Consider the following 10,481-nt stretch of genomic DNA (forward strand, 5'->3'; position numbering starts at 1 on the left):
CTGCAATATTGGCCATGTTATCCTAGAGATCGTAAATGTTGATTCATCAGAAAAATCCAGTCTTCATTCTTAAGCACTAGAAGAGTATGATTGATTGGGATTATTTTTGGAATTTGATGTGTATTCCTTTTAGAGAAATTATATCATACAATAGTGGTTGGAAGTAATTCGAAAAGATATGGAGACTTATGCCCTCACTGAGGGTATGGTCTTTAATAGAGCAGAATGGAGGACTAGGATTCGTGTAGCTGACTTCAATTAATTGGGAAAAGGCTATGATGATGATGATGATGATATCATACAGTAGTGGTATATGTGATATGGTACATCAAGGGGACATCAACTATCCATTCCCTAGGATAGACGGTGGAGATAAACTATAACCAGATTAATATATGTTCTCAGGAGCAAAAGGTGGACACCTCCATGTTGTATCATATTCATACTCCACTGCTGTATGGCATTCTTCCCATGTCTATCATTTGTGAATACTTGATGTTAAGGCCTTAAGGCCAGATTTGCCCTCAGGGGCGACATGGTTGGAGTCTGTTACTTATGATGAAATTTGATTCCATTTTTGGTATTTAAGAAGAATTATATTGTCGATTCCTTTCTGAATGAACAGTTTTCTGGCTTGCATAAGACACTATCAAGTAGTTTTTCTGGCCTGTATAAACATACTATCAACAGGTAACAAACATCGAACACAACTAAAAACCAGCTGCTCCTTTATGGATGTAGTCACTGTCAATCATAAGTACATGCATTTCCATACAAAACAAACAGGAATAACTCATATAAGATGAGGAGCTCTCCAAAAATCATTCATGGTGGTTTTGATCAAGTAAAGATATTCACTCTACTCATATTTAGTGGACATGAATTATTCTGGTGTATTGGTGGATGGCGCTTTTGGTTCCAATGGTGTCAGCCAAAGCGTACGATGATGCATGAGATATCGTCTTTACTCATCCTCATTTCTGCCTCTTTGGCAAGGCACTCAGCTGCTTCTTGGGGATCCTTGATGTGCCCAATTAGGTTGACTGCCTCTTGATTGTTCATTACCTGATAAAGTATTGCTTTCAACTGTTAAACAACATTTACTTAATTATTGGTTCAATTTATGATGCTGGTGGCTGTGATGATATTGGTGGTGATGATGTTATATTATTTTAGTTTTATGAGAAGAAAGAATGTGTTTCTTGGTAAATCTGGTGTGTGCCCATGTGAAATGCAAAGATACATTTATGCATTAACAGGACATAGTTTCTTGGAGAGCCTAATGATGATCTTTGTAAATATGATGATGATGATTCTAAGATGATGGTTAAAACTTAAAAGCATGATTTTTTTATCAAGATGTGCATATGGCATGCCATGGCCATAGGAAAACCTGGTCATGATGACGACAACGATGAAGATGCATTCTTATGAATATGAATTACCTGCCATATTCCGTTGGTCGCAAGGATGAGGAACTCTGTTTCTGCATCAATCTTTATGACCTCAACATGGGGATCCGAGGTCATGTGAGGCTTGATGTGCAAAAAACCGAATGCTCGTGCAATGTCCAGCTCTCCATCAACATGTCCCCTTCCACCTAATTGGGATTTCAGCAAAAACACATTATAACATTTGGAGCAGCAAATTAACAAAAACTTTAATAGCTCAAGCTAATGTATTTGCACAAGTTGATACGTATCCAGGATCCATAGATATGTATGTAGATACATAGTATTATTAAATAGATATGTATAAACATGCATAATGTGTAGATACATATTACATCTATGCATGGGAAAACAGTGAGGTTTGCGAATCAGCAGCCCAAGATGGTAGGATCTAATAGCTATGGGTATCATGAAGTTCGAATGTACAAATGGAATTTGAATGCTTCAATGTACATGAATGCATGTTTAACATACATGGAGGCATACACATACATACATATACACATGCGGAAGTATATAATGGCATGCATGAATGCATGCATAGGCGTCTGTTTGGATGTACAACCCAATACCTTCATCAATTGTTACAGACCCACCTCTTTTCTCTATTGACTGTCGCGCTTTGATTGGCTTGTGATCGGTTGAAAGTTGAATTGCCTTCGAGTTCTTGCATAAGACAGCCCTAGAATCTCCGACATTTGCCACGACCATTTTTTCATTGTTGATCACTAGTGCAGTAACGGCTGCTGAGCCTCCTCTACCATGATCCCTTGTGTTAGATAGTATCTCTTTGTCAGTTGAAACAAAGGCATTCTGCACTGCCTCCTTTATTCTTGTCCAAAATTCAGGCTGCCAAAATCAGTAAAATCAAGTTCAAAATTGATTTTGGCATTTAAAATAAATAAATAAAAAATCTAAGTGATCAATGTGACCTAAAATTTTAATAAAGTTTGGTAACTTACCAAAATGTCCTTGTTCGCAAATTGCCCTTCAGCATGTTTTTAACAAAATGATGAAAACTGTCGTCATAACCCTAAACCCTTTACCCTAGCATGTCATGATATCTCAAAAGAGAGAAAAAATAGCTTTTGGAGGAAATGGCCATCCCTTGGAAATCAATGTTAAGTAGGAGGTGATTATTGTTATATCTAATTATTATTATATCTAAATAACTTCTGCAGAATCTTACTACTTTCCTCATGGAAATCAGAGCTTTCTCTCTCTCTCTCTCATGCTAGAGAAAAGGAAATCCTTGTTGCTAAGCCTTCAATGAAAAGCTTCTTTTATGCTTTACCTCATTCACAATGTTATTGAACAGGTGTGAAACCAAGAACTCCTGTACTTCGCATCCTTGACGCCCATCAAACACTCCAAAAAACCGTATCTCCGAATCTTTGATACGCTCGAATCGCACTGTGACAGAGTCCTCTTGCACATCTTTTTGTGTCGAGGCCTGCGCCCTGTGTTGTCCGTGCGTGATGCACATGCATCCCATTATTCTCTTTTGGTCTCTGCTTCTTGAGCATGGCCATGCATTCTGTATAGCCTCCTACATGATCCAATGATGACATTACTGCTCTGCATACATGCATGCACACACAAACATACATATATGGAAGCATACAATATATATATGATCCAATGATGACATTACTGCTCTGCATACATGCATGCACACACAAACATAAAGCATACAATATGTACATACACATATGCATACCCACATTTACCATGGTAACAATTGCAGTGCAACACTGAACACCCCAAAGTGTGAATCCTACTAGTGACCCTCCCCAAATAAATATGCATATGTATGTTCATGCTATATACATATAGAAATCGAGTACATGCATGTGTTTGTCGACTGAGTCAGTGTTTTAAAAATTGTCGGGATGACTCGGGACTTGCCAAAGTAGGTCCTGAACAGGGCCAGGTGATTCCAAGCTGAAAAAACCTGAGTATCATGTCTTTTCATTATTTTTAAAATCTTCCTATGAAAAAAATGTGCCGAGTTGGACTCACCCAAGTCCGATCAGGGAGACTTGGGTCGGGTCCTGGCAAGTTGGAGCCAGAGTCCAGATTTTTAAACACAGCACTAAATCCTTTTGTGCATGGTAGCTACTTAGATTCGGATGTCATGATCACATACTTCCATGTGCAAGATCCACTTCATCATTTCAGGTGACCAATGACACAAATGTAGTACTGTATGCATCAAGTTGTATTCATGCATCTAGTTTTTCATATACATCTAGATGTACACATATGTCCACAACATGCATATGGGATGGTGGGCTATTGCCAAGTGAACAGTGTAAAAGCATCGCCATTTGATGAAACGATGGACCATGATGATGGAGAAAGAGTGGGAGTCACCTGGACAATACATGTTGTCGAAGGATCCCACGATCTCTCAATCACCATCCATTTCACGGTGACAAACCCCAGTGAGCAATGAGCTTTTCAGAGTACATTGGACCATGGTATACTTTTCCCCTACATATTCCATGTGTATGTGCATGTGCATGCATGATATGCATGTCTAAGGTGTGGATGCATGCTCTCATGAGGGCATCCATAAGTGAAGAAGAATATCAAAATACAGGTTGGTGGTTGTTTTTGAAGCGTCAGTGTCTTTATCTAGATCAATTGCATACAGAATTTATATACTTCTTTCCTGGAAAGAATCCACTTTCAATAATCTGTAATTCCTATGACCCATATCTTCATTTTTGAAAATAGAAAACAGCCCCTCAATAGATCAACAGAGGATAATTCCTATGACCCATGTCTTCATTTTGAAAATAGAAAACAGCCCCTCAATAGATCAACAGAGGAGAGAGAGAGTCTTGATTTTGGGTGTCCATTTTCATTCATGGCCGGTATAGTGCGTGGAGAGAGAGAGATTATTGAGATAAGTGCCTTACTTTTGAGTATCCATTGTTGTGAGAGAGATTATTGAGATAAGTACCTTATCCATTGTTGTGTGTGTGAGAGAGAGATTATTGTGATGAGTACCTTACTTTTGAGTATCCATTGTTTAATCATCAAGAGAGAGAGAGTGATTATTTTTAGTATCCATTGTTCAATCATCAAGAGAGAGAGTGATTATTTTGAGTATCCATTGTTCAATCATCAAGAGAGAGAGTGATTATTTTGAGTATCCATTGTTCAATCATCAAGAGAGATTATTATGAGTATCCATTGTTCAATCATCCAGAGAGAGATTATTTTGAGTATCCATTGTTCAATCATGGTGGCTCCTATAGTGCATGCAGAGAGAGAGACTACTGTGATGAATACCTTGATTTTGAGCATCGATCGTTCAAGCATGGCTGCTAAAGTGCATGGGAACCTATATCTGCACTTGAGGAAGCAGATGGAGTAGTTAGATCTTCACTTTGGAAAGTAAAGATAGAATTTTATTAACAACTGAAAAATTAGGGTTTCATGAGCTCAGGATACTCCATAAATGAGCACACTTTGAATTTACCCAGAATCCGGGTGAGGATTTCAAATTTTCAACGATTATCCTTGCTTTGCTCAAAATTTCAAAATGCTGTTAACCCAAATAAAATAATGAGAATTACCATAATGCCCTTTTTAGCCAAATTCAATGCAAACGGTTTTTTTTTTTCGAAGTGCAAAAGTTTGGTTATTTTTCTCACATTTTCATAATGGAGCATGGAAGGTTTCGGTGCCTAGATGCGAACTAAACATTTAATGGTGAGGTTTGTATAAGGTGTCCATATTGAGTTGTATAAGTAAGGCACATCTTTAAATTTTAATGGAAGATGCCGTGTAAGTAAGGCACATCTTTAATTTTAATGGAAGATGTCGCTTTGGTGTCAAAAATCTTTCGATTACTTAAAAATCTATGTCAACTTTAATTATGAAATTTAAATTTCTAAATGTGATGTGAATCAATCGTATCCACAATGTTAAAAAAATAAATAAATTAGATCTATAAACACTTGAAAATTTTGAACATAAACAGTCAAGATAACTACTACAAGACGCACTATTGTTAGGATTTGAAAAAAAAAAAAGAAGAAAATCTCTCTTTTGTATCCATACATATTGAGGTCGAGATTCAATTGGAAAAATCATCTTCTAACGACTATCAAAGAGAAGATGTTTTTGTTTTTTTGCCCTTTTTAAGCTAGTGTTAGCTTTTAGAATTCCTTCATGGAATAATGAAGAAAATAAGGCAATTGAAAAGCTTCATGAATTGGGTTTGGGCTTAAGTGGTTCGAAGAGGAGATGTTTGTTTTTTTTCCCTTTTTAAGCTAGTGTTAGCTTTTAGAATTCATTCATGAAAAATAACGAAGAAAATAAGGCAATTGAAAAGCATCATGAGTTGGGTTTGGGCTTAAGTGGTTCGTAATTGACATCAAACAACGCTATATACTTTATGATCAATGGGGTGCACAAAATCCTCAAATTTGGATCATCTCAACTTCAAGATGAATGAACATAAGAAAAAATGGAGATTTCAAGTTGATCATCTCAACTTCAAGATGAATGAACATAAGAAAAAATGGAGATTTCAAGACTTGGAAATGGTGCATCTTATATTTTTGGACAGTCAATTTTTAGAATTTTCAAGTATTTATAGAGCTACTTGATCTACACTGTCTTTCAAAATTTGAATTTTATACTTAGAGATGAAAATAAATTTTCAGAGCATCACAAAATTTTCAGTATTGAAACAACACCTTTTGACATTATATGAAGTTGCGTCTTACTTTGATTGTTTAGGGCCTCGGCCTTACACAAACCACACCCTTTAAGGATCGACGATTTTGAGGTTTACATCAATTGATAGATAGTTCAAATATTACTTTATGATTTATTTCAACCTTTAGGTGATTCAATCAAGGGAAATTTATTAAAATGCAGCTAAGATATGAATTATTCTGCATTTTATCAGCAAATTTGATTTAATTGTAAAAAGCTCATCAAGTTACACATGATTATGAGTTAAATTAGTTGAAAATGAATAAAACCTTAAATAATTGACAAAATAAGTACGTTTTAATAAATTTCCCAGCAAAAAAAACTTATAGTGGTTCTTTAAAGGAAAAAGTTTATATAAGGATGCTACCTTATAAAGTAGAACTACGGATGCCCCTCAAAAATCCATCGGAAAAGGTAGTTTTAATGTTGAAAAACCCTTTGATTGATCATCTCGACATCGAGATATATGATTATGAAAGATAAAAAGATTTTAAGTCTAAAAAATAATACATTTTACAACATATTATCTACACCATCCATTTTCAAGATTTTCATATGTTTATAGATCTACTTGATTTTAACCATTTTCTACATTTAAATTTTATAATTAGATATAAAATAAATTGTAAAATAAATTGTAAAGTAATCTTAAAAACATTTTACATCAAAATTATATACCATGATAAAATTTGAAGGTGCACCTTACCTCTATACCTACGGATGCAAACTGCACCCTTCTTTAAATGAGAGTTACACGTGTTAGAAAAAGTTACGTATGTTTCTTAGAATAATAAATAATTAAAAATAGCACATCACTTAAATCTATTATAATATCAAAAGAAATTATCACAAATATACTTTAATTTTCATCTATTTAGAAAAAAAACCTCAACTTAAATAAATCTCGCTCACACCTATTTGCTTCAAGTTTGGAGGTTTATTTTACCAAAATAACCTTCATCGTATTTATCATTAAGTACAATTATGGTACTTTAAGTACCGTAAAAACTAACATGTGTTATACAGCACTTGAAATGCCCTAAACTCTTTTCTCTTTATATTTATTTCTTTCATCTCTCTAATTTTTTTATGTTTATTTCTTCTTTTTCTCTCTAATTTTTTATCACTTCTTTCTCTCTCTATCTCTTTTTCTTTCTCTACTACTTCATCAACTCAACAAACGTGATTTCAATTTTAATATTTATCTCTTTTTTCTCTCTCTAATTTTTTTTATCACTTCTTTCTCTCTCTACAGACTTCATCAACTCAACAAACGTGATTTCAACGCGATACAAATCTGATCCGTCTAATTTTTATAGGGGATGCGGTTGAAAGGAGTTCTTATAGAGGAGGGTAAGGTGCGTACAGGTTATTAAGCAAATCTCCTTGGAGAGAGAAATAATAGATAAAAAAGAATTAGAGAGAGAGAAAGAAGAGATAAACATAAAATGAATGAAACCGAAAGAGAGAAGGGTATGGATTAGTTTTTACAGTACTTAAAATTCCATATAACATGAGTTAGTTTTTACCGTGAAGATTATTTTGGTACAAAAAACCCAAAATTAAAAAAAATGAGTAAATTGAAGAAAAAGAGTGTGGGCAAGGTTTATGAAAGTTGAATGTTTTTTTTCCAAATAGACAAAAATTAAGATATAGTTGTGATAATTTCCCTAATATCAAATATTTCTTAAACTATTGTAATTTGAACAATAAAATAATTAAACCAATATTTTTTTTAGAAACTCTTCTACACCCATGTGTGTAGGACCCCAAAAGATCATCATTAAATTTGATACATATCTCTAGAAAAGTTAAGTCCCACATTTTTTTAGAAATCTGTGTCAAATTTATTAATGACTATTTGGGTCCTACACATATGGGTGTGGGAGGGTCTCATAGGATCATTACTCTAATTTTTTCTCTAATTTAAAACCTGTGAATATTATTGGATGGTGGTTAAGGTCCCAGACTTTTTGAGTATCGGTGTGATCAACCAAATGCACGCCAATTTAGTTGCATATACACACTCTACTCATCACTGTCAAATTGATTATACGGAGCTGATCCCTGAGTTGTGAGCATAGTGTTGCCATGATCCTATAATCACATAATATTTTTATGGGAAAATCATGTATGTATCCATTATATTCACTATTATTATGAAAAAACTTTATAGTTTTTCATTATTATAATTATATCTGTTTTTTAATCTCTATAACATTTTTTTTAAAAAAAAAAAAACCAAAAATGTACAATTTCAGTTTTTTGAAACCCGAAATATTTAAAATTTTTGGTTTTTCAAAAATTTCGGTTTTTCAAAAACCCAAATTTAATAAGTTTTGGATTTTAAAAATCCGAATTTATACTTTTATTGGTTTTACGAGAGTTTTGGTATGGGTAAAAGAGAGGTGTAGTTTCGGTTAAAGGAAGGGAGAGAAAGGGAAAAAAGGGAGGCAGGAAAGAGAGTGCAAAGGGGGAATATTATTCTTGAGAGAAATGAATTTATTGATAGATTTGTGCACGAGAAGGAGAGAGGGAGGAAATGGTTGCTTTGTAAGCTGGGAATATTTAGAGAGAGAGAGAGGGAGGAAATGGTTGCTTCGTAAGCTGGGAATATTTAATCCCAAATCCAAAGATAGAGGAGATAATGTGAAGAAGTTTGATATAAAATGAAGGGTACGTAGAGAGAAAAAACATGCTTACCTGAACGGGTGGCCTATGGTGGCTCCCCTCATTGCACTTGGAGGGTGGGTCTCCTTAGCATCTGCCCAAGTGGGAGAATGCACGTCATAATTTGTGGTAGGGGGCACGCGTTCGCGCGTCCCCTACCAATGCCAAAATCAAATCTTTAAGGTCTTCCTAAACCCCCAACAATTCTAAAATCAAATCTTCCAAATATTTTAGTTCTTCAATTTAGGTAGTTTGAGTTAAAAATACCAATGCCAAAATCAAATCTTTTAGGTCTTTTTAAACTCCTAACAATGCCAAAATCAAATCTTCCAAATCTTTTAGGTCTTTAATTTAAGTTAAAAAAAACGAAAATATCTCCATATTTTTTATTTTTGGCTTCTATTTATCAAGAAACCCAAGGGCATAAAGTCTCTGTCTTTTTTATTTTCCTACCTCCTAGACCCCTTTAATCATACATTTTGACCTAAATATTTTGTAAAATGACTCTCTATCTCTTATTTTTCTAACCCCTGGACCCTTTTAACCATACATTATTGACCTAAACATTTTGTAAAATGATTCTCTCTCTGTCTCCTTTAACCATACATTATTGACCTAAACATTTTGTAAAATGATTCTCTATCTCTCTCAAAACTCTGTATCTCTCGTCTGACTCTCACCTCTCTTATCCTATCTTTAAATTTGTTGAGCTGGTAAACGACTACTCTCTTTCAATTCTTGTAAAAGACTACTCTCTTTCAATTTTTTCACGGTTTTCATGGCTGATTTTTCAACTGATAAGGCTTATCCTTCACACAAAAAACAAATTTCCCACCCCTAATTCTGTAAGAACTCTCATTAGACGTTGGGGTTCTATTGTTTGAGTTTTTGGGCATGGAATGGTTTCATGGTCTTCTTGTCCATCACTGAAAGAGTTTCTGGAGAGAGAAGAAGTCTTAGAATTAGAGGATGAAGATCCACAACCTTTGAAGTGAGCATCATCATCAAACGGGTTATTAGAGAATTTGTCAAGAACATGTGCAGAGGAGGTCTCTTTGAGGAGGGGGAGGAGGCGCAGTGATGAGATGCTCCTACCCAACTTAAGGGCGAGTCTCGTCTCCACCAACTCTACGTGTTCTCTCTGAGCCAGAGGCTTGTCTAGGGAAGACGACAATGATTTGTCGAGCAATTGGTAGAAGCCAGAGTTGTTCCTGAACATGTCGAACACCATCCAGACCTGCCCACCATGGCTAAAGCTGTTGACAACACATGCCAAGGCACCAACCACGATGCCACCCACTGTTGTTGAGCCCCCAAGTGCCGATCCCACCGTTGCAGTGGCCATCAGGATGGGCCCAGCCACGGCCATATTGCAGTTCAAAACCAGCTTGCTGAGCCTCATGTACTCCGCCGTGTCCCTCTCCCGTACCACACCTGCCACCTCTGCCATCTCAGTGCTCCACCCATTATCAGTCGTCTCCTCCTCAGTCTTGGAAGGAGTAGCAGCAGCTCTCTTGGGCCACCACATTGTGGGCTTCATTTCATAGGGGAACTTTTCGAGCATGCCAGGGAGCAAGGACAAGGGGTAGGCTTTATTGATGGCCAACACTTGAGCCATGG

General features: G+C 35.6%; 1 protein-coding gene and 1 pseudogene across 1 annotated transcript; one reads left to right on the forward strand and one right to left on the reverse strand.

The window, feature by feature from the left end:
- Positions 1-706: 706 nt before the first annotated feature.
- On the reverse strand, positions 707-4,893 carry LOC18447172 (putative protein phosphatase 2C 39). Its single transcript, XM_020675363.2, has 5 exons — positions 4,755-4,893; positions 2,746-3,000; positions 2,048-2,300; positions 1,446-1,600; positions 707-1,065 (listed from the first exon to the last, which is right to left on the reverse strand). The coding sequence occupies exons 1-5, from the start codon at positions 4,782-4,784 to the stop codon at positions 928-930; spliced, it is 831 nt and encodes a 276-aa protein (XP_020531022.1). The 5' UTR covers positions 4,785-4,893; the 3' UTR covers positions 707-927.
- Positions 4,894-8,886: 3,993 nt separating this feature from the next.
- On the forward strand, positions 8,887-9,020 carry LOC148781185 (U1 spliceosomal RNA; annotated as a pseudogene).
- Positions 9,021-10,481: the final 1,461 nt, after the last annotated feature.

The sequence above is a fragment of the Amborella trichopoda genome, chromosome 7, assembly GCF_054954075.1.
Source record: "Amborella trichopoda isolate Santa Cruz 75 chromosome 7, AtrichopodaSantaCruz75HAP2 v2.0, whole genome shotgun sequence".
In the NCBI taxonomy this organism is placed as follows: Eukaryota; Viridiplantae; Streptophyta; class Magnoliopsida; order Amborellales; family Amborellaceae; genus Amborella; species Amborella trichopoda.

Excerpts from the sequence above, each read along its gene's own strand:
- LOC18447172 (XM_020675363.2), bottom strand. The coding sequence starts at position 4,784 with ATGCTTGAACGATCGATGCTCAAAATCAAG. Across the intron at positions 1,601-2,047 it reads ACAGTCAATAGAGAAAAGAG|GTGGAAGGGGACATGTTGAT; the intron begins GTGGGTCTGTAA and ends AATCCCAATTAG. Across the intron at positions 1,066-1,445 it reads CGACCAACGGAATATGGCAG|GTAATGAACAATCAAGAGGC; the intron begins GTAATTCATATT and ends ATACTTTATCAG.